This window comes from Centruroides sculpturatus, unplaced genomic scaffold (genome assembly GCF_000671375.1).
Source record: "Centruroides sculpturatus isolate CEXI.00-Female unplaced genomic scaffold, Cexi_2.0 scaffold1261, whole genome shotgun sequence".
In the NCBI taxonomy this organism is placed as follows: Eukaryota; Metazoa; Arthropoda; class Arachnida; order Scorpiones; family Buthidae; genus Centruroides; species Centruroides sculpturatus.
In genome coordinates, this window is record NW_019385587.1 from 48,837 (window position 1) to 74,730 (window position 25,894).

Consider the following 25,894-nt stretch of genomic DNA (forward strand, 5'->3'; position numbering starts at 1 on the left):
ATGCTTGCGCAGAGTTACATGGAGGTATAAAAGAACGCACCCTTTATTACATTTTATGCTGTACAAGGGTTTTACCCAATTCCTAAACCATGTTAGAGTGAACACGTGATATAAAAGCACTGTGTTATACGGGGTATGTTCCCAATTCTCGAACCATGTTAGAGTGAATCCGTGCTATACAGAAGTGCCATGTTATATGAGGGTTACCTGTACCTCTAAACAGACAATTTAAGATATTTTCACATAACTGTCATCTTCATTTTCAATAACTTGTCTCCTTTATGTAACTTTTCACTATGAAAATTCTTTGTTCTGTAGTATAAGGCATTTCCAGTTATTGCAAAACAGTTTAAAAAGCAACAAGCAAACACAACACTTAGAAATCATGTTAATGATTTCTAAGTGTAGTGTAATGTAGTGTAGTGACTAGTTAGTCAGGCAATACCAGCTCATAGTATTGCCAGGTTCTTTACTTCTTGCAAGTAAACTTCCCATTTGATCAACCTGATATACATTTTTATAAAAATAACAGTTTTATAAAATTATTAACTTACAACTTTTCTTTATTAAAGTTTTTCAAATTTGACAAAGTTTTATCTTTATCTTCAGGTATTATCAATTATTTATTAGAACTTTACATCAAACAATTAAAATAGTTCATGTATTATTCAAATAAACTTCTTATGCTAATTTTGACTACTATTACTATCACCACCACCACCAAAAAAATAAAATTTAAAAGTAATGAAAGTATTTGACAGTAATAAATATTTTAATCTTTATATGTGAAGTTCTTACAAACTAGTAACAAAATTCAAAAACAGCCATTTTTCATCTTTATAAATGATTATATAAATTTGATGATATTAATTATCTTTATACAAGTTTTAATTAAATTACCTGCTAAACTGGCTATGAGTTAAAACAAGTCCTTCCAGTCTAATTGGAAACTTAACATCACAGCTTCCTACCATATTCTGTATTTTAAAATCTAAAAACTTGGCCTGAAATTAAGAAATATATATATATATACATAATTACAAACTGATTATTATTCAATAATTAAACTCCTAAACTATAAATAGTAACTCATAATTTATTTTACAAAATAAATTTGTAACCACTTAATGATTATTTTATTAAAAGAACATCTTAATGAAAATAACTTTAAGTTATTATATAGAATTAGCTTTTACAGTACAGTAATACCTAGACTTATGCGAACCCAGAGCATATCATTGCGTCATAAAAAATTGGTCTCATTACTTATGGAACGCACCTTGTACATTAATTTTTTTAAAAATTATGGAATTATAACTTAATGCAACAAATTTACTGATATATTACACATATATAAAAAACTTTTTTTTTTAATTTACATAAAAATTATAATGTTTAATTTCAAGCCATATAATATCCATAATAATAATATCAGCAGAAAAATTATGTAAAATTGTTTCAATTGTTTGTAATCAACATACAACATTTCAGTACTGTAAAAGCTAATTCTATATAATTACTTTATTAAGTTATATTCATTAATGGTTATTTTATTAAAAAAACACCGTAAGTGTTTATAGATTTTGTAAAATAAATTATGAGTTACTATTTGCAGTTCAGGGGTTTAATTATTGAGTAATAACTATTATTTAGTTTGATTTTAAGTACATTAATACAATATAAACAATTTCAAGAAAATTTTCTAAATGTAAAAATAAAACATATTTTTCATTTTTGCATTTGTGTGTATATATGTTATGGGCCAAGTGATTAATAGTGCATTATTTATAATGCCCATCCATTATGAATAATGATTAAAATGACCATGCAGCTTGATAAATATTGATTAATTTATTAAATTAATCAATATTTATCAAGCTGCAGACCAGCATATTATTCAAACCAGACATTATGAATAAAGCTACATTTCCTTTGGGCAATTTGATTTTCAAAAAGAATCTCCACTTTTTTCATTAATAATTATTTATTTTTTGTGAATTGTTCCAAAGTATTTTAAAAACAACATGTGATTTTTTAACAATACAGTAGATCCCCCTATAAGACGGTAGATACGTTCCGTTCTTTATGAATCAATTTTGTAGGAATCATAGTTTACGGACTACGGCTGTTTGAAAGGTTTTCTTTCATAAAATTAATCGATTCTAGACTAATTCGACTCAACATTTCCAAAATACGTATATTTTTTTGAAAATAATCCGTATAAACTACGTTATAAACAAAAAATTGTAGGATTGCTTACCGAGTGTGTACCGTTCGACTACGCCCGTTGCTAAAGCTTGGTTTCGTCGCGGAACAGCGCATCAAACCGCGGCCGCGATTTCTGATATTATTTTTCTGCGAAAACTTCGTTGACCTTTGGAGACATCCTTAATATAAATAATTTTTATGGCCGTTAAATAAGAAATGTTTCTTTCACAAGAAATGTATAAAATTACAGTACTGTATTAGACTTACGGTACCTAATTTACATACTGTACAGACGATAGTAAACTCAACTTACTCGCCTAAACTCTCTGTAGCGTGGCGCTGGACGGCGGAAAGTATATATATAATTATAATAAAGTTACAATAAATTAAGTTAATATATAATTATATGTACAGTACCTAATTTATATATAATTAATATATAATTATATGTACAGTACCTAATTTATATATAATTATATGAACAGACGATACTAAACTCAATTTATCCGCCTAAACGTCCGTAGCGTGGCGCTACGGACGGCGGAAAAGTAGTTCGGCTGCCTGATGACGTTTTACGTATTATAGGAGTTATTTTTACCGATGTTTACGGATACTGCCACAATTTTTATAGGAATCATAACTATAGGAAACGGTTTTATAGGGGGATCTACTGTAATTATTATTAACTGAATTAATTAAACTAATGTTAAGAAAAAGTCATATTAACAAATTTATACTTCAATCAAAAATCAACTTAAAGGATTTCTGAAATGTCGTTTTTGGTATAAAGTATATAAAAAATTAAATATTTATTTAGTTTATTTATTCAAGTAATTAAGACTGACTAATTAAATGAGTTATTGAAGAGGTTATTCAAATCACTTAATGATGGCTGCATAATCATTATTTTTTCAAACAAGAAAATACTATTTTAAGAGACAAAAGTAAAATTAAAATATTGCACAAGTTTACCTATTGGCCACATGAATTTAAAATTCAATAATAAAAGCAATACACATGCGACAAGTGCTGGTTGGCTAACACATGTTGAATGATCAAAGTATTATCATCACTTTGCCCAACCAAGTGATAACAGTATTCATAGTGACTTGTCAATCTGATAAATTATGATAAAAAAACCTGAAATTTATTACAGTGCATGATTTTTTGTCATTATTCATTATGCTCGTATTAATCACTTAGTCCATAACACACACACACACACACAAACCATTTAATGTAAAGTTTACTCTAATGAGAAATTGATAAGTTATTTAAACTTACATCAAATCCTAATTTCTGAACAATTCTTGCATACTTTCTTGCAGCCAGTCTTGACTGTTCTTCACTATAAAATCAAAAAATTTTTTATAAAAAACCAATTAAAACATCATAATTATGTATTTCTGCACATACATAAAACATGTTCTTATATCTGAATATAACAGTAAACTCTCATAGATGGGACAAAAGCAGCATTATTCTTTTATCTCTTGGCATCATCACTGCACTTTCAACAAACATATTAACAACAAATGTTTTTGGCATATTTTATGAGCCTGCATCAGGTTTCTCTCTCTAGCTTCAATTTGATAATGTTCGAAATTGGAATGCTACTCATTCTATATCTTAAAAATTAAATAATACCACTTACCAAATAACATTCTATTTTGAACGTTATCAAATTAAAGCTAGTGTGTGTAGCCTTATGAAGGCTTAAGAAATATGCCAATAATGTTTGTTATATTAACCTATTCAATGTTGAAATTTTTTTCTGTTGCCTGTGACACCATGCTGAATTTTCATTGATGTTAAGTCTAACCAAAAAAAAAATTTTTTTTAAATAATCATGTTTACTGTGTCGTTAAAAATTACTTTTTTATGTTGCACAAACATAATAAATATATTGAAAAATATAAAAACAAAAAAAAAAAAATTATATTTTAAAAGTTTGTTTTAATATAAAAATTGTGATGCATAGTGACATCTAGTATCAAAAATGTTACGATGCAAACATGAAAATATTCCGGATTGCCCACGCAGGTCAACGAGGTCAACATGAAAATCTTTGGGAACAATGCAGGACAGGTTAATAAATGTGTTTGCTGGAAGTCCAGGGATGGTATTGAGAGTTACAAATTAATCATGATTCCAGTTATTTGTTCATCACTTATAACACTATATTCCACAAAGTACCTAAAAACACTCACTTATTTTTTAAAAACTTTTAAAGTATCAAAAGTATTTTTTTATTCTTGCTTTTTATTTTTCTCAGTGAATAGTTAAGTACTATATTGCACCAAACCTTCTTTGTAGTACCTTCTAAAGAATTCTGCAGTAGCTTATTATTTTGATGACGACTAACATTTTCATCCTTCAGCTGGATCTTCAGGTCAAACATAAATATTGTATTTTAAAGATGTTCTGTTAATCAAATGCCTTTGCGTTTCAAAAACACTTTGTTAATCAAATGCATTTTCAGGTTAAATTTGCTGGATGATGTCATTGTTATAAAACAGAACAAAAGATATTAAACCCATTTCTAACTGTTAAATTTAAAAAATTTTAATTTTGATGTTATTAAAGGGCCAGATGTGGTTTAAAGTAATGTCTGCCATGTGTAGGACAAGTGTTTTTCATCCTTGAAATTAATGCTTCTCCCTTGTTTTTCAGCTTTATATATTTCCAGCAATTCCAAGGCCCTAATGTTTTATGATCATTTGGCTCTCTTAATGATGGGAGTGTTCTGTAGATCAGTGGATGTTGCTATCTGAGGCATAACTAGCCAAGGTGGTGGCAAGCTTGTTGTGGCTGATATCATAATTATGTATATAATTATGCCAACAGCATATGTGGAGACTATGTACTCCTTGAATTACATAGGCTCCACAACATGTTCTCTGCAAAAGAGAGTGGCTAAACATAATTATGATATCAGCTACATTTTTCAAATTGCAGTCCAATAAATAATTATAATTATAATAATAATTATTATTATTAAATCAATCAAACTAATAAAAATATGACTATTTTAAAATTAAATAGCTTTAAGCAGATGTTTTTTTCTTTGTGAAAATTGTAAATGAGTCATTTTATGTTAGAGTTTCTTAATATAGTTTTAACTTTTAAAAAAAGACTATCCAAAGTCTATTCTATTGTTTGCTTTTCTACAATTAATAATTTTGAAGCTATCTTTAACATTATTAAAGTGGATCAAATGATTTGTGAAGATTGCATTTTTAATTTGTATCTTGTTCTGTTCAGAAAATTTACATTTTACCTCAGAACTACTATATGATTCTTTTTTTGAATGAATTACAGGGGTCATATTCAATTTTGTGGTGTAAAAAATAAAATAAGGAAATAATACAGGAAATTTCTAACAGGAAACAAGAGTTTCATAAGATTTTCTTAACAGAGAAATGAATTTTTTTAAATTTTTACAGCAATATCCTACAACCATATTGTAATTTTTCCAAAGAGAAGGAAAAGGGCAAATGAAAAGTTAGCTCCATATTTCGAATGTTTACGTTCATTCAAATTGTTTTAGAATTTCATTAAAAATTCTTTTATCAAATGTACAAGCTTATTTAAAGGCGTAAAAAAGTTTTTGTAACCTGAGAAGGGCCAATAAAATGACCAAAAACATTTATTTTCTTCTATTTATCTATTAAATATCAATGGAAATAGCAAGTAAAAGTGTGTGATTTTTCTTGTTTAAGATTTAAGAGAATGACAAATTTCCTCCTCATCTCCTTTCAACCTAAAAATTATCTTTTACTGCATAAATTACTTCTTACTATTTTACAATTGCTTTGTTTTCAAATTTCTTGATACAATAATTGTTTTTTAATTTATAATAAGTAAAAAAAAAAGTAATTACAGTCAATCTCCTTTAAACTTCCACCATTGGTTTTCAAGCCATGGTGGAAAGGTGAGAGTGGCAAGTTTCTCAAAAATGGCATGCAAATAAGAACATCAGGATAATAAGAATAACTATCACTTTTCCTTCATTTATATTATATTTATTGTTTTTCACATATAAAAAAAACCTGTCCAAAGTAGTTCAAACTACATTATTTCCTCAAGTCATGTAGATAAATGTATCCAATGAGTCAACATGCATCAGATAATCCTTATTGGATGCACTTACCTCCAGAAAATGTCAAATTTTCTCTAAACAAGACTGAGCTTCTTTTGCAGTTACTAGAAGATTTACTATGTCATCACTGTCATGGTCTTCATTTTCTTCCTGCAGTTACTATCTTCTTTTCTCACAAAATTAACTATTTGTTCTGAGATTAACTCTGCAAATTATCCTCATTACAGTTGATTTCAATCAATTCTACAGCAACAAGTTGAAATGTAAAAGTGATACTTGAAAGATAGCTAACATCACTACTTAACATTTGAACACTGTTGTTATAATCCTCATCAATTTGTGCCTTCTCCTGAATAGGCCAGTGTGCAGTCAGCAATTTTTTATTATTCTATATGTCACTTCATCCCATGATTTTTTAATTAACAGCAGTGCAGATTTCAGGGACATCTCAATAGAAATTTCATCATTAATGCATTTGATAATTTTCTGTACTTGGTGGCATCTGTAGTTAATTTAAAACTTTTTATTGTAAATACTTAGATAAACAACCTATTCCAGCAATTATTTTTTATTCATCTAATGTTTTCAATATCTTTGTAGCCATCATTGGACTCAAACATTTTTTAAATAGTATTCTTTAAAGTTTAAAAAGTTATGTTCTAAACATAATTTTTAAAACTTTTTATTGTGCCAGCATTACATGTTTGCAGAATTCCCATGCAATTTGCTGGAAAGAATTGTATTTCCACATTGCTCAGATTGACTATATTATGACAGAGTTTTCTCTCTTCATATTGCTACTAAAAATCTTCAACAAATTCTTGGAAAAGTAGGGCTGTCATCCATCCCTTGTTGTGCTTGTAGTGGTAATAAATAGAAGGATCAAAATTTTTATAACAATGATGCTTTGTGAATCTTTCAATGACAGTCACAGTTCTCTTGTCAAAAGGTCTGTCTGAATTACAACAAAAGGCAATTGTGATTCTATCTTTATTCTTCTTGTAGCCTTTCACATGGCATGAGCAATGTTTTTGTCAGGTTGCTGTTAGTAAAATAAAGTGGTTTCATTTACGTTGTACACATCTTTCATATCATACCACTCTATTATTATTGACAGACTTGTTCTCTCTTCTGCAACATCCAAATCAACTTCAGCAGTTCCACCATGTTTCTTTTACTGTGAAAGCCATGGCATTGTTTACACTGATGTAGCCACCCATTGCTGTAACTAAAATTGTTATATTCATATGTTGCCCAAATATTTCTGCTTGCTTTCTTATCACATCATCTGTAATAGTGCCATTCTTTGCATTCACTTGCACAATCCATATTAAATCTTTTTCAAGTTGTCATATTTTCCAGTTTCATTTTTCTAGTGGCTCTATTTTCTGCATTCGTCCTTATTTTTTTGGTTTAAAATAGCTCCTACCATCCATCTATTTACATTTTTCTTCCAAAGAATAGAAAAGTGAGTGGCAATATATTTTCAAAAACAGGAGGGATGGGTTTCACTACATGCACAGATTTCTTGCTTTTTGTTGATTGTAAAGATAGTCATATATGCAATGAAGAAGAAAACTAAAACAATCAGAGTGTAAGTAAAATATGTACTCTACAGCAAGAATTCAAAGCACAAAAGATCTCAAGTTTCAGACTCAACTGACAGAATGTATGTCCAGCTCTCTCTAACTTGTTATTTGCATAGATCTTAACTGTCATAACACTCACTCCTAACCGTCAATTGGATAAGAAAAAACTGTTACTTGTGATGAAACTTCTTTCTCAAATTTTAAAATCGCTGAGAAGTCCCGTTCCCAGAATATTTTACAATAAAAATTTTTGGGACAATAAAAAATGTGGTGGTTTATCTGAAATATTTTGTATGGACAATGACAATTTTATTTTGAATCATAATTGGTTGATGGCAGAAAACAAGATGGCAGTTTATACTACTGATTTACTATGGAACAAATCGTTTTTCAGGGTGGCAGTACATGGAAGAGCAGTTTAAAGGGATCGACTGTAATAATTTCAAAGAAACATTGATGCATTTTTTAAGTTAGAAATAACTTTAAAAAATTTGCCTTTTATAAGTTATTTTCATTTAATTTTCACTCTTATTTTATACTGATAAATTTTTTTTATCTATGTAATGAGGGGGGAAATCACAAAGGAGAATGTAAGTTTGAGACAATTTCCAGTCACCCTGGAGAAAATTCAAATCATATATCAAACTAAAGCCTATGACAAGAGAAACACAATGGCAATAGTTTCAATTTGAAGTAGAAGGAACAAATTAAAAATTCACCTGTCACCAAAAGTTAAAAGTGCATTTTTATGGTACTTACTGTTATGCATACTACTTCTAATAAATCCATACACTCATTACAGCTTACAGCAGAATGAAATTCAGGTTTTGCATACAAAACTGCACACTGCTAATTACAATTTATATTGCTGTTACAAAACATTTTACATTAATGAAAATAAAACTGAATAAAACCTATATGAAAAGTGATACTTGTTACTTACAATGTCATCATCTATCAATTATTATATATTTTTACAACTTCAGTACAAAAATTAAGTGATCCAAGATGGGGTATACAAGTGCAATTTTTGACCCGTTCCCTCTCCTCAGCTTAAAACTGGTACCATTTCCATGTTTGTCTTATCGTAAGCTTTAATTTGGTATATGGTTTGGGTATTCCCCGGGATGAATGGAAATTGCCCCATTTGGACTTTCTTTTAACTATAATTTTCCATTTCAAAATTTTTTAAAATTTATTTTCATTTTTTGAGGTTATCTTTGCCAATTTCCACAAGCCATCATTTAAAAACTGGTAAAAACTTATTATTATTGCTATTGTTATTCCTATTAAACATTTACTAATATGAAAAATTCTTTGGAACTAAAAACTGCTTTAGTTTATTAAAAAAAAAATAACAACAAAATCCTTTCTTTAAATCAAATTATATTGTATAAAACTCACCTTTTGGCACCAGTGCACACCATTTTTCCTGAACTAAATATGAGTGCTGTAGTTCGAGGTTCTCTTATTCTCATAATAACTGCAGCAAACCGTTTTGGATTATATTCTGCATTTCTAGCATGAAGAGCAATCTTTTTCAAATCAAGTTTACAACCGAGATTCACAGTTGATACAATATTTCTGAAATGAATATGTTATTCTAATAAATTTTCTCATTACAATATTTATTCATTTACAAAATCATTGTCATCAATTTATAATATTCAATTTATCTACATATATAAATGAGAATGTTTGTTTGTTTGCTATACACTCATAGGCTGTTACACCAATTGCTAGAAACTTAGCAGTTATATTTATTCATTTAATATTGTACATTCCACCCCAAAATATCAATTGAATTTCTGTAAATCAATTAATTCCTATCTACATTTAATTTGTTGATTTACAAGGAATGCCATCTATTGGCAAAAATGATAAAATATAAACTAAATATAATTCTCATAAAAAAGGATGTAATTTTAAAAAATATATATTTTATCCACTTAATTACTGTGACAATGATATAGCATAAAACAGACATGCTATATCATTACTGTGAAAGATAGCATATAGCCTGTGTGGAACCAAAAGTGTTACCCTGTGAAAAGTCTATAAGTATTTAATTTTCCACATCTAACAACTTGAGGGTTTTTCATTTCTGAATGGTACTTTCTTAATTCTAATAAGCACCCTCCAGTAGCCAAGTGCATAAAACTTTCAAACTCTGATAGTTAGTCATGGATTTGGGCACAGCCAATGGGCTGGCCACATGGAGTTTTCCAGGTTTCCTTCACATTAGTAACACCTAAATAGGGTTCTGCTTTCCATAAAAATCTTCTCTGGATGCATTCACCTTAGCAGATTGTTCACGCGTCACGTTGCCATTACCAAATAAGCCAAACTAATTGTAACAAGTGATTATTTATTGTGACATCATCACAATGCCTGACTTTTAATTAACTTTTAATTACAATGTTTTCAATTCTTTTAGTGGTGGTCTTGTTCCCTGTACATCATACTTTTCCTGTTAGAAATCATGTCATGTCAGTCATTTATCTAACTCAGTTCAGGGGAAAATTATGAACCAAAGCATGCTACTTCCATTCAAAACTGGAAGTTGTCTTTCCTTAATCTCGAGAAAGGAGTTAGATGAAAGTTGAGACCAGCCCTGCTTTCCATATCTGGTCTTGACTTTCATCTATTTAATTTCTTTCTCAAGATTAAGGAAGGACACAGACAGAAGGATGACAGGCAGAATTAATAGATCTACAATTTTTTCAAATTGCAGCCCAATAACTATTCTATAAACATGATATTTACAAGAACATACTCCCATGTTGTTTATACAATGTGTTGTAAAAATATAAACACTTTATCATCACATAAAACAAATTATTTTAGCATTTTTACAAGAGTTTTTTTATTTAAACAATTTTTATATGAAGTATTTCAAACGTTAAGGTTGCAACTTCAATCCCATGCAGGACCATCACAACCTGTCTAACACGGATCACTTTTCAAATATTAAATAGTAGACCAGTATTAATTAGTGGCAGATTACCATTTGATATTTGGCTGTGAATGGTACATTTCTTAGAATTAACATTAGGAAAAAATATGATATCTTAAAATATTTCAAATATCATATTTCAATTGGTTTCTACTCGACCAATGAAATTATGCTATTCCAAGTATCGTGATAAACATGACGATAGTAGGCTGAAATAACCAAACTCTTTATATGGTTGTTGTTTTAATGCTTGTTATATTATAGTACTTGATTTATGACTACAAAGGTTATCTCAAGTAAGGGTTTATCACACTGAGTGATCAATCAAACACATTTTAAAAATTCTTTACTCCTCTACTGTACACAATTTAAACCATTTTTAAAATGTTTTTGATTGGGTAGTTTCTGTGATAACTCTTACGTAAGGTAACCTTTGTAAATATAAATCAAATATTATAATTACTAATATAAAAGCTGTCATGTGTGTGCATGTGTGAATTCCTTTTAACTCCTGTAATCTTCATCAAATTCAGTATATCTCCAAAACTGGGATTATTATATAAACATAGAACACATAACCAACACCAGCACTATGATCTATATCGTTTTTACCTGATGATGTCTATTTTTATATAGACAAAAACATTAGTAAATTTTTTCTTCTCATAGTTCTGGTGTTGGTTTTGTGTTCTATGTTTGTCCAATTCAGATAATATTTTGGTTATATTTGTTTTATGTTCCAATGGAAACTATAGGTTACTTATTTTGTGGAAATATTAACTATAGAATAAACATTTTATTGATTTCAAATTGATGATAGCACTTATGTTGCAGTGATGTCCGTGACCATGAGGTTCATGCTTGAAAGAATTTCCCTTAACTTGCATTTTAAAATATTTTGTCAAATGGCGTATTTTAAACATACTTCATTAAATTTAAAATTTAAGCCTTAAAAAAGAGTCTATCATATCATTTCTATAACATTTTTTATAATCTTTCCACAGTCCATGTGATATTCTATTATCCAATCCAAAGTGATGATCTAACGAGCCCGTTATTTAGAGTGTTATCACACATCTAATTAACATACCATACATAAAATTCATCTTTGTTTTATCAATGGTGAATTAAAAAGACTCGCTATTTTGTCAAAAAAGAAAAAAGTAAGAGTAAAATAGTTCAGGTAAACTATAGATCTAAAAGAATAAGAATAACTGAAACCCCTGAAGGCTGTGAAGTCTGATTTGAGCAACATCGAGTAAGAATGGCTTTGTCAAGAGTTGCAGAAACCGCATCACAACATCAAGCTCAACTTGAAGCTCTTTTCATTTCTTCAATCTGTACTTTCTCATAAAAAATATTTCATTATGCTTGATGGGGAAATTTCTAGTATAATATAATACTGGTAGAATGGTTAGAAGTACAAAATCTAATAATCTTATTCTTTGCTGTTATTTTTCCCCCGAGCAATGCTGGGCTCATCTGCTAGTCTTATATATATATATATATATATATAAGATAAATTGAACGTGTTGCATATTTGATTCTGAATGTAATACACCATTTGATGCAAACCCGTATCATATACAGGCTTGCATCAAGTGATGTATTACATTCAGAATTACCATACATGCAAGTCATTGCAGCTAAAAAATTCTCATGAATTCTGTGTTGCTTCTCATGCATTTTGCCTTATTACCCCATAAAGTACAATAAGTTCATGAGCATAAGGCATTGTTGCTGTGCTCTACCAATTAACATACTGCATAATGTTGGCTCTATTACTCTATTACAAGGACATTGTAATGTGTCATCAAGTGATTTGTGAAGATTGCATTTTTAATTTGCATCTTGTTTTATGTTCAGAAATTTTACATATTACCTCAGAACTACCATATGATTTACATATATTCTTTATTTAGATGAATTACAGGAATTATAGTCATTTTTGTGGTTAAAAAAAAAAAAATACAAGAAATTTCTAACAGGAAACAAGAGTTTCATAAGATTTTCTTAAGACAGAAATTAATTTTTGTTTTTATTTTTACAACAATATCTTACAACCATATTGTAATTTTTCCAGCCTCCGTGATCTCATTGTAATTTTTCCAAACAGAGAGAAAGAAGGGTGAAAACTGAGAAAAATTCTTTCTCAAATCATCACAATACTATTTTTTTTACATACAATTTGCTATTTTCTTTTCTAGAAATTTCTAAAAATGTAAAATAACAAATCTTGCTCCTTGCCAAAATAACTATCTTCATTTTTTTCAAAGTCATGATTTCAGTCCAATTGGAGAGAATTCTATAAATTGAAATTTTAACCCTTCCTTTCATGTTAATTAAATTATGAAATTTTGCATTAAACATGTGCCATGCCACTATATTTGAGAAATTTAGTGATTAACAGTAATTTAAACAACACACAAGTTTGCAACATCTACAGAAAAAAAATCAAATTATACACATATAGTTTACAATGTGTTTGGTACACATAATAGTGGTCAATTCTTTTACTATCTAGATGGGAATGATTCCACTTTTTCCCATGATACTAGAATGTGTAACTGTTTATTTCAATTACATTTATTCTTAATAATAATGAATATAAAGTACAAAGTTAGATAACCACTGTCAAAATCATATTGAAATATGAAAAGGTGATATGTGATAATAGATGACAAAATTCTTTAATCCAGATAATAGAATAACTAACTATTGGCACGTATCCTAAATGAAAAAAAAAACAAAAAAACACCCAGACTTAGCACCTTGTTTCAGGTTGACAACATTAAACTGTTAATTTTTTAACCTATTTATTACTTGTTTTTAATGTTATTTAAAAATTTTTAATTAATGTTGTTGTTGATTATGTTTTTATATAATTTCAGTATTTTTTTGCAAATTTTTAAAGAAAAATACATTCTAATTATTCTTCATTGGTATGTTGTATTCTATTCTGTTTGATTCAGATCTGAAAATGAAACATTGACTTCTAATAAATAATAGGGCTCCTGAAAATAAACTTTTTTTTAGAAATCTAGTTTCTTAGACAATCTTTCTATCAATAAAATAAAATTTATTTTTCTCTATTTTCCACAGAACTCCTCTTTATTCTCATATAAGCATTTTGAAGTTAAGATTTTAATTTTTTTCAAAGGTTTACAATATTCATTAATTAAAAGTGTATGGCATGAAGAAAATTTTACTACTACATTACATTGAGCAATTGAATGTATTTGTAAAAAATAATTCAAATCTTTGGTTTATTTTTTGTTTATTCATCACAAAATAATTTTAAAAACTATTACTTTAAAAAATCACTTACTGAAGTTGTGGAACTATACCAGGATCTGCTGAAGATGGAGTTATGGGAGTCATTGGTGTCATAGGAGGTCCTGGAGTCGGTGGAAACAATGACGATGACGCTGCTGCTGTTGCTGCAGTAACAGATGGAACTGTAGAAACTGTTGATATGGCTGCATTTTGCTAAAAACACAATAATCATAATTATAAAATAATAAGTTAAGTATACTTATAATTAAATATTTGTGTCTTTCTTGATTGAATTTAAACAGAGTAATAAATTGCAATTAGAGGATTTGATCCCGGGATCTCGAAAATCGGGATCCCGGGATCCCGACCACTTTTCAGTCCCAAAATTTTCGGGATTAAGTTTTCCTAATCCCGGGATTTTCGGGATTGACATCATTTTAAAAAAATTGCAAAATAGACTGCATGAAGCGAAACGTTCAGTGCCAGTGCTTTTAACAGAATTGCTTGCCTATCATTTTAATATAAAATACAAGAAATTTTATTCCAAGCAAGCAGCAGAAATTAACCAAGCGGGCTTGCGATGCTTGCTTGGAATAAAACTTCTTGTATTTTCAACTAAAATGATAGGCAAGCAGTTCTCACTGGGTTACTTGGTAATATACTTCATTTTTGTATTTTTGAATTTTCGCGGGCGCCAATCGATTTTCTGGCGCAGTCGAGAGCACTACTCAGTGCGTTTTACCTGTCAATGTGTCAGCCATCTTGTTTTGCCAGTGTGGTTAATATAGACCCGACGCCTCTCGCTTAGGGGGGTCGACCTTAGGTGAAAAGGTTACGACCCTCGCCTTGTCCGCGATCTGTCAGGATGATGCGAGAAAGTCTTTTTACGTTTCGGGGTAGTGGTTTGCTGAACGCTGAGAGACTCACACAGAGACCGAATTTACAAAATTAACGCGTTTATTTTTTGAAAAACATGCTTACAATGATCGAAACAATCGGGATTATAGCCTTTACTCCTACAATCCCGATCCGTGTCGACCGGACTGTTTTCTTCCATCCTCCCCGTGTCCTCGAAGCTTATAAGTATTTACTAACGATTCCTCCAACTTCCATCAACCTAAACGCGTTTTCTCTGCAGCTGCATATATGTGCAACAAATTGAGAAGCAGACTTGGTGATGAGACACTAGATGCGTTGTTATTTCTCAGATCATATTTTCGCAATTCAAATTAGAATGTTCCTATTAAATTAGTTTTCTTTATATTTAAGAAAAATGTGACTGATTAATATTATTTTTAAATACTTTTTGCTAAGAAACTTACTTTACTACCTACTTACTAGGTTGTTATATGAAAGTAGTCTATTTAGTCGATGTTAAGAGAGATTTTTGTGAATTTTCAACGTTTATTTGCATAGTTTGTTACATAAAGGTTTTTTCAATTTATGTGAGTTTAAAGAGATCTCAGTGATGCTTAAAAAAGAATAAATTTAACATGAAGACAGTGATTTTAAGTCTGGTTAGTCTGACTGTAAGTCTGATTAATTAGAGTGATTAAATTAACTAGGTGTATATCGTAAAATACGTTGATTTTTGTCTAAATTTTGATTTTTAATTTCTGTAAGATTTTCTTATTTTTTATTAACCCTCAATACCGAAATAATCCCGGGATCGAATAAGTATAATCCCGAAATCCCGGGATTAGAAATAAGGACCGGGATCGAATTCCCTAATTGCAATCCAAACTACTCTTCCTATATAATATTTTTGAATTTTATAAACATTTTCTAAACAAAAGTATCGTTACTTATGTTGAAACTTTAGTTTTAATAAACAATTAAAAATTCAGTTTTCAAAATTTTCCAATTTTCATCTTCACATTTAAACTTTTTCAAAATATTTTATTTATAATTTAAGTATTAATTCTACAGATTAGTTACAGCTGAAAACAGGTCTAACTATATTTTAGACATAATAGAAATAAAATAATGATATCAGATAGACCATTTTTATGTGGATTAATAAAACAGTTTTTCCTGTCAATTTGCATAAGTTGCTTGGAAACACTCATTTTAGTTAGACTTATTGCATTAATTTGCATCACGTTTGCCTCTTATAGGACAATTTGCCAGTGCACACAGCTGCCATTGTCAAGGCTGCTGTGAAAGAATGTGAGTTTAAGGAGCATGACCATACACCCTACACTACAGTGCAGATCTGACCTCATAGTAATTATTATCTGTTTCCAAAACTCAAAAAAGACCTTCAAAAAAGTGATGAAGAGTTGCAGGAGGCAGTTTATGAGCATTTTGTAAACAAAACTGCAAACTATTTTTTCAAGGATATTGAAATGCTAATTCCAAGATGTAATAAGTTTGTTGAACTGCAAGGAGACTATATTGAAAAATGACATCATTGTTTTATAGGTATAACATCTAAAACATAGTTAGGCCAGAAACTTTTACATACTCTGTGGTAGGTGCCAAAAGTTATTTTAAATTGAAGTACACTCAGGCATCAGTACATTTGTCTTATCAAGTTTATAAAAGTTTACCATAATTTCCTGCCTATGATCCACAGATTATGTATTAAAAACAATTTTAATTTCAATGATGAATATTATAGGTCATCAAACATAATCCCTAATAATTTTTCCATATCAAAAAAATAATCATAAAATCATTTCACTTTTTTTGTTATGTAAGGAACTCTTGTTAACATGATAAAATGTAATAATAAAGTGTCTTGGTTTTGTTTACATGTCAAGTAGATGCAAAAAGAAAAAGCTTCAAATGGACCATTCACTTCTACTGATGAATGAAATATAGCAGTCTATTATTTACATGTCTGCTGGTCCCCAAACATATCCAAGCTTATTTGTTTCTAACATAGGTAGACTTGTTTTTGTTACATATACTGTATACGGCAGAATCTCATTTTAACAGATTGTGAAACAATAAATTTCTCAGAGCAACAAATTATTTTCCAGGTTTCATCAAAATCAATGTAATTTTACCTCCTTTTAGCAGATCCAATTTCAATTTGTAACAAATAAAAACTGAAATTGAAGTAAGTTATTTGCTACAAACTGAAATTAGTCTGAACCACTCTTAATAGAAATGTTTTCAATGTTACATTTCACAGGTAGAAGTCTGCATAATTTTATTTTGTTATATAATATACAGTGACTCCAGTTTACCAGGTTTTTTAAAAATTGTATATTATAAACATTTGGGTTGCAGAACCATTGCAAACAAATGTATTTGGTTGTGTGAGCAAAAAGTTTGAAAAATGCTGAGTTAGACCATAATGCAATAATAGTCAGTCAAACAAATACCATCTATTTCCCAATTCAACCAATTGTATATAGTTTGTCCAAAATTCAAATATTAGCTGGTGTTTATGAACATTACAATGGTTAGACTAGTAATAATTATTCGGGTAACTAAAAATGATAGTTGGCTGATTGTCATGAATCTCTATTATTTTCTAATACAGTAAGCTTATAATTTACTATTACAGTATCCTATGATTTTGCTGTTTGCTTACATTGGCCAAACTCCTCAACTCAATTTGTGCCATTTTTTTCACATATATATACAAGCAATACTCATTTGCCAGAACAATGCTACAAATCTAGCACAAAATTTTCAAATAGTCAAATTATGTAAGAAAATAGCAAAATAGAGGAATTTATACTTTTCACTTACAATAAATATATTCTCACACACAGACACAAAATTCTTATTAATTATTTATTAATAAAAATAAATAATATCAAATAATAAGCTTTTCGTCAAGATGCAAAACTAAATAAATAAATAAGTCTTCTTGGGTTTACACTACAAGCACATTTTGAGTGCATATAAGTAAGGTGACAAACTACAGTCAATTCCACTTAATTGGGACACATTGGGATTAATCCATTTTGACCCAAATAAGTGGCTGCCCCAATTAAACAAACTAATAATAAATTCTAAAATAAAATATGTAATACGTAGGTAAATGAGTAAGTAGGTAAAAAAATAATAATTAGGTACCTATTTTAATGCTTTATTAAACCAAAATACATAAACTATTTTATTATAAATTTGCCAGACTCATGACGATAGATAACTGATTCACATCAAGCTAGTGTTGCCAAATATTAGCAGTGTCATAGCAATACACAAGGATTGACCGTTTGATCCATTCCTGATTGAATGATCTTTCCTTTCTCCCTTTTTAGTTAAAACATGCCTGGGTTTGTCCAAAAGTCACCTTAAGGCCTTTCTTTGAGTAGAGTTTCTTTTACCTGAAGATGGGCCACTTTGGTGGGAGAATCCATAGAATACGCCATCTCCAAATGCTGGTCCCAATGATCGAATGGCTGCTGTCCAGATCTAAATATATTCATGCACACAACACCTTCCAAGATAACTCTGTGTCTTCTAACTTGGTCAAGTGACCAAAAAATTGTCTGGGCGGTCTTTGTCCCTTTACTTCTAAGGCTACCATCCGGTCCAATCCAGAGCAGTCAGTAGCTCTCATTCAGGTCTGCCTCAAATGGGATCCTGATGTGTTACTTCTTGCTATGCTGACCCTTCTTGAAAAACTGAACTGTCTGAGCAAAAGACAAAATTTGTCTCCGCCAATTGTTAGACCTACACGACATTAGTGTATGTAGTGTTGACATTTTTTGAAGAACCCTAAAATATATCAAAAATTGTTAAATTCCCTTTCTGCTACTATCCCAATTAAGCATTTAAATTATGTATTAATTTATTAGTTTGGTTTCTGTTCTTTGAGATTTGGCCCAATAAAGCAGCTGCCCCAATTAAATGGAATCAACTGTATTTAAAATTAAAAAGAGTAAAGTAAAAAAAATCATTTATTACCTTACAAAACAGTCTTACAAACATTATTGCAAATGCTACCTTCAAAAGCACCTACATATTACTTATTTAATACAATGCTAAACAAAACAGAAAATTATTTTTTTAAATCATATTTTTCCAGTGAATGTATTTGTTTTAGTAATCGTTCATTTCCTTCTAACAATTTACTGATTTCATTACAACTTATATCACACAAATTAAATTTTAAGATATGACTGATGATAGCCTTTAAATATCAATAATTGTGATTTTTCACTACTCCAGTAGCCATTTCCAACTGAAAACACTAAACAGAAACATTGGTGCTGAGACAACACAATAAAAATTCAATTAGAAGCATAAGATTTTCATAAGAAATAAAGGTGTCTCTTGTATAACATGGTAAGTACATTCCGAAAAAGTGCAAATCAGTGCTATACGAAACAAAGGATTAATGCAAAACATAGAGTTAGGTTTCAAAGGTAACAAAAGTATACTATTCTTTTTCATTACTAAGAGAAATATTTTTATTAAAGCAATCAATAATTAACCAAAAATCACAATTAAAAGTACTGTATTATGCATAATATTAATTTTAAACGAGGGCATTTTCTTTTACAGTGGGTGATTGTTTAACAAACAGTTTGGATAACGAACACTTTTGCGAAAGATTTTGTTAGGACAATGAACACTTCACAGAATGTACAGAAAAAGAAGTGATATAAAATAGTGAATACCGATTTGTCTTCCCTTGTCTCCAGGTGACAATTTGAAACTTTTTGGAGCTCTGGAGACATAGATGCTCATCCCAATACTGATCGGATAGTACTCCTCCATATTTTGAAACTCTCCCTTGTAATTCCAGATTTTTGTTTACCTTTCTGACCAATAATGTTTTATAGTCTTCGCGAGACTGTCGTGCGGGTAGTTTTGTGTCGGTTTTTATTTACGAAAGATGAGAGTTTAACTGTCCCATTGGATATTCATTAACATTTTAATACCAGATTTCAAATTTCATCTGGGCCTTGCATTTAAATAATTTTTTGTGCACTAGTTGATTTCTGTTCTCTGAACTTTTGTAAGTGCTTTTCTGAACTTATTATTTAAAACAGAAACTGATAATATTATGGAGCATAAAAGGAGTGGAGTGTCAAGTGAACTGTGCTCACCGTATAAACCAAACAAGATATAATAGCCAAAGTAGAAAGTGGGCAGAAGATGTCTGATGTTGCTGGGCAGTATGGCTTGAACAGATCTACAATAAGCACAATCTTAGCTATAAAAGATATATCAAGAAGTCTCAAGCAATTAAAGATCTTTTGAGAAAGTGGGAGGATGTCAGAACAACAGACTTCCAAATAGCATCTAAACCAGAATGAGGTTAATAGGCTTGGAGATCTCTACAATTACAATGCAATTAATTACTTCCGAAAAATCCTGAAGAAGAGAGAAAAGCAATTGACATCAAACAGATTCTTTAACCCCCCAAACAGAAAAAAGAATCTAATAAAAATGCAAGACTGTGTATATTTGTGGCGTAGTAAACACTAGTATTGTGTTTTATTCCAAAGACACATGGCAAATTTTCCATCAAATTCCTTTATTAGTTGAGTCGACTCAACTAATAAAAGAATTTTATGGAAAATTTGCCATGTGTCTTTGGAATAAAACAATACTAGTGTTTACTACGCCACAAATATAAAACAAGACACGGTTTCAAAAAACAAATCAACTGTGTATATATGTATTTTTATTATTACATATATACTTTCTTACTACATTTATTTATATTTTTTATTTTTTGGAGTCTCCAGAACGAATTAATCAAATTCCCATAAAAACCTATGGTAAATCAATAATCAGTTAATGAACAATTCGGATAGCGAACAAAGCCTTGGATGGATTATGCTCGTTAACCAATCACCCACTGTAATGTCATCATCTGAGCTTTTTTGTCAATCTTGATGAGAAATATCAGCAACAACTTCGTTTTATTTTTATCATATCATATCATAAAGTTTTTTTTATACATGATAAAATAAAAATATATTATTAATTGAAAATTTGTTCTAGTGGGTAGCATTTGTTCAGTCAAGTACCAAGATACCACCATATTTCTTTTGTCATTTTTAACAATTCTTGCTTACCTATGATTAAAAAAGCTTAATAACACAAGTTTCCATGTAAATTATTGCTATCCCTATGCTTGCATCCTCCAAAATTCATGTTGTTTGTGTTATCTGCTGACAGTGCCACATCTTTAGAATTGAGGTTATTTTCATCAATGACTGATAAATGTTTTGACATAATTTCTGCAGTTTCTCCCACAATGTATGCTAAATTTAAAATTTTTAATTGAATGCCATTTCTAACATCAAAATATCTTACTAATATTGAGTGTAATTTTATTTCCTTGTGGTCATAAGGTTTGCAAAATATGTCATTTTGCAAAGCATGTGACAATATTTTATCAATATCATAATAATTTTTAAATATCAAAGTTGTTATTGATTCTTCCACAAGAAAATTGAGGATTATAAAGTTTTTTCAATAATTTATTAGTACAATCCATACTTCTAAAGCTGTGGTTATAAACAATAGCATGAAAAGCAAAAAAGACTTTTCATAATTGGTAATAGTTTTTCAGCCAATCCAAAACTTAAAAGTTTTAAATCTGTTACTTTAGACATTTGTGCTGTTACATCAAGGTGGTGTTTATGTTTATCTATATTGATATGCTTTGTTATAGATAATCTTCCACCTGCTGCTAAGGAAAATTCTGCTCTGCAAATTGTACATTTCACAAATTAATCATTAATTTTTTCTAATACGATATGAAAGGAAACAGACTTTCTACATTTGCATTAAAGTGATTTTTTATTTTGTCTCTTTGAACCCTCCTTTTTGATTATAAAAACATATTTAACTAAAAAATTATATATTATATTTTGGATTTTTTAAAATGTATGTATATTTAAAATGGTTGTCATTAATACCAAACTTTTAAAAAGTAATTGGATTAAATGAAATCTTGAAAAACAGGTGTTAATTAACACTCCTAAACCTTATAACTCCAGTAATAAACATTTAATAGCAAACTAACGTTTTCAACCGTACATTCGGTCTTCTTCAGGTTTAAAAAACCAGTTATATTCCTTTTAGGTTTAGTTATATTCCTTAAAGGTTTAGGAGTGTTAATTTATACATTTTCCAGTATACAGGTGTTAAGAGGAGCCTTCAAATTCAACAGCTTTATTAAATTATCATTATTTTTTACACATCAATAATTTAACAATACAACCTCATTTTTTATTTGTTACCAATTCTATTAACTGATAGATTGAATGATTATTATTAGATGATCTTATTAAAAATACAGTATTTGTTTTCAATTAATTCATATGAATTACTCATGTTTTGAATACTCGGTATGACAATAAGTGTATAATTATGTAAAACATTCATGTACAAAAATTAAATAATTCAAAATCATTTACCTTTTTCTTAAAAGAACAAATTTAAATAATTATTATATATGATAAATTTGAAAACAAAATTTAAACTATTGCAAACAAATAAAGAACATACATTTAACAATATGAAAAAATGTGAAAAAAAAAGAGAAATACCTGAATTTGTACTGCCATCTAGCAAATAGTATTGAACTACGAACCACCATAATCCAGCAAAATGGCACTAAATTAAAATTACTGGCATGAAGACCCAAAAGGAGTACAAACAAGTAAAAAGGAGTACTTCTGGAGTACACATTTCAAAGGAGTACAAAACTTCCAAAAGATGTAGTCAGTTGGTCACCTTAATATAAGCTTTCAGAGTACTTCAAATTTTTTTCCTCCCTTTACCAGACACTATGTAAACATAAACAACCTTTTCATCTAAAAAATTGTTGGCACGACTTTTGAAGCAAAGAATGGTTTTCAACTTTCAATGAGCAAAAAGTAAGGATAAAGATACTACATGAACTGTTTCTTATTCATTTTTTAAAAAGGGCTGGCAAAATTACAATTTAATAATTTTAAAAATTTCGTAACAGATACTAAAAGTATCTTCACTTATCCCCACGTCCAATCACCAGGAACAACCATTCTTCATCGCAGAATGGTTGTTCACAGTCCGTGATGGTTGGTAAAAGTCCACAGTCCGTGATGAAGAATAGTTGTTCCTGGTGATTGGACATGGTGATAGGTGAAGATATTTTTTGTATATTACAGAATTTCTAAAATTTTATTAAATTGTTTCTTATTCAAATCATAACAATGCACCCAAGGTAGTGATAATTTTCTCATTTTCAAGAAAAAGCATTACCTTCATGACAATAATGATGGAGGACTTCTGGACAAACTTCCACTTGCTATTCTATCAACTGTTAGAAAAATCTGTGCCAGATGTGTCACAAAATAAAGTGATTGTATGTTGCACTCTTTCTTGATTAATGTGTAACTGAAGAACAATTTTCCTTTGCTTAATCTAATAATTTCCTAAGAGCAGCACAAACTTAATTCTCATAATCCATTACTGAAATTGGTTGACTAGGTCTTTGTTCACTGAAAACATTCTTCTCACCTCTATTGAGCTTTTCACAAGTCAATTTTATAAGGAGTCGAGTCCGAATATAATCTTTGTGTTTGGGATTTTATTTATTTATCGTTATTATTTATTTTGGGGACGTTTTATTTTGTTTATAGGACAAAATTGCCACAGTATCTCTGTACAAAATTCAAAAGTAAGGATAGATACTTACCGCTAACATGACCGACAACCGTAAGCTGATGTTGCCAATGTATCTAATGTTATCTCGGATTAAGTTATTTCCAGATGGAGTTAAAGAAGTGCCTCTTAATCCTTTTGTTACTGATTTTAAAAATTAGAAAATCTTTTTTTTTTTTTTGTAAACACTATTGTAAAAGAGAACATGGAGAAGAAGAAAAAAAAAAGATTATTAGCATACTCTGTACGTAAATAAGTTAGAATGACACTTTCGATTGTGACGTCACACTCAGAGAAATTAGAAACCCCAGCGAAATAGAAGACGGCGTGGTCATCAGTTTCGGTTTCGGTGTGAAGCTTCTGAGAGCAAGAGTCCCGAAATAAGTTCGATGGGTGAAAGTGTTTTCTGGCGTTTTTCGTGTGACAGTTCGGCGGTTTAGATCGTAAGAATTTTTCTTTTGTAAGCAATCTAGTTCTGATTTACTTTGTCGGTTATTGTGAAAAATTAATTTCAAGTTGGATTTAAGTTCCCCAATTGCCGGGGAACATTTTTCTAGACATTTACTTTTGAATTGGACTAATCATAGGTCCGACTTTTTTCATATATATAATAAATTTTGTGTAGTATTTTCGTGCGTTTTAATTTCTAGGCTGTTATGTATACATAACAAGGGAAAGTATTGGAGGGTGAAATATGACACGATTCTGAAAGTTTTTTTTTTTTTTTTTGCAGATCTCCACGTTTTAAGACCTCCTGAATCCAAAAGAATCAAAAAATTCATTGTGTGGGAGGCGTCCATTTCGCTTAATATCTCAAGATGGGGTCAAGAATAAGAAACGAATTTATACTAGATTATCTTTTCTTCTCATAGTTGTCATGAATAAGCATAAAATTGCTTGCGAGAACGAATCGCACAAGAATTTAATTAATTAAGATAGATATAGAGGCTTTTATTGGTTTCTGGAAGATAAAAATTTTTTCAGAAATCTGGGATATGTTGTCCGTGTTGTCCGAAATACATATCCTCCAAAAACCAATAAAAAAAGCCTTATATCCATCTTAATTGTATTCTTGTGCGGCCGGATGGCTGAGGTCAAGGTTGCAGCCTACCGCTCTGGGGACCCGAAATCTAATCCAAACGGGTCGAAAAATCTCCAGGAATTTTTCGGGAGGGTCCGACTGGCTATGTCTGTCCCCGTCCCTCACCACCTGACCGCTCCATTGTGGACCTGGCCGAACCCGTAATGGACCTGCTAAAAGAGGCCCTCTTAGTGCCCACATGGTGGAAAGAGTTTAAAAAAAAATTGTATTCCTGTATGATTTCGTTCCCTCGAGTAATTTTTATGCCTACTCGTAATAATTAAACGAAATTTTGGCACGGTGCTTGTATATAAGGGACATTGATGCTATTAAACTTTGGTTAAAAGTCGAGAGGGTGAAGAATTAACATTTGCACTTTTATTTTTATAAAACTCATTCCTACCCTCAAAATTAAGCTTTTTTTTATAATAATTGAAAATATGATATTTGTTATAAGAAATTTATAACATGGCGTCATACACTATTTAATTTATTTTGCTTAATTAATAATACAGTAATACCCCGACTTACGCGAACCCGGAGTTACGCGATTTTCAAATCTCGTCGACTCGTCTTTTGTTTGAGCGCCACGCAGCCGTTATTACTCACTCCCCCCACACTATTGTTCAGCTTACATGTTCGGATGTGTCGCGCGAAATCCACACAGCTACAATTTATTTTGTGTTATTTATTTCTGTTTTTGTTATATCTATGGAGACTCGAGAGACTCTACTATGTCATCCAAACGAAGTAGAACTAATTCTTCTGCATCAAACAAGAAAAGAAAAACTTTATCTTTAGAATGTAAAGTTAACATTGGGTATGTTCGTAAAGTCGAACGAGTTAAGCGAGAATGAAGTCATCGTTATTCCTATTTCGTTAGACTTTTCGAATGATTCATTACTAACGCGTTTAACTCGTTTGACTTTACGAACGTACCCATTATTAAAGACTTCGATTATTAAAGACTTTGTGAATTGGCAAAGAAGTTTGATCTACCGGAATTGTCGGTCAGAACAATTATAAAAGGCAAAGAAAAAATTCTCGAAGCTGTGAAAAATGCTCAATCTTTAAATTCAAGCATCATTCGTAAACGTCAC

At 30.0% G+C, this 25,894-nt stretch overlaps 1 protein-coding gene across 1 annotated transcript in view; it reads right to left on the reverse strand.

The window, feature by feature from the left end:
* Positions 1 to 25,894, reverse strand: part of LOC111640363 (TATA-box-binding protein 1-like) — a 47,488-nt gene that overhangs the window by 7,333 nt on the left and 14,261 nt on the right. The window contains exons 2-5 of the mRNA XM_023386378.1: positions 14,184 to 14,344; positions 9,304 to 9,483; positions 3,493 to 3,556; positions 901 to 1,004 (exon numbers count right to left, since the gene is read on the reverse strand). Coding sequence (XP_023242146.1) covers positions 901 to 1,004; positions 3,493 to 3,556; positions 9,304 to 9,483; positions 14,184 to 14,344 — 509 coding nt within the window. The remainder of the gene's footprint in view (positions 1 to 900; positions 1,005 to 3,492; positions 3,557 to 9,303; positions 9,484 to 14,183; positions 14,345 to 25,894) is intronic.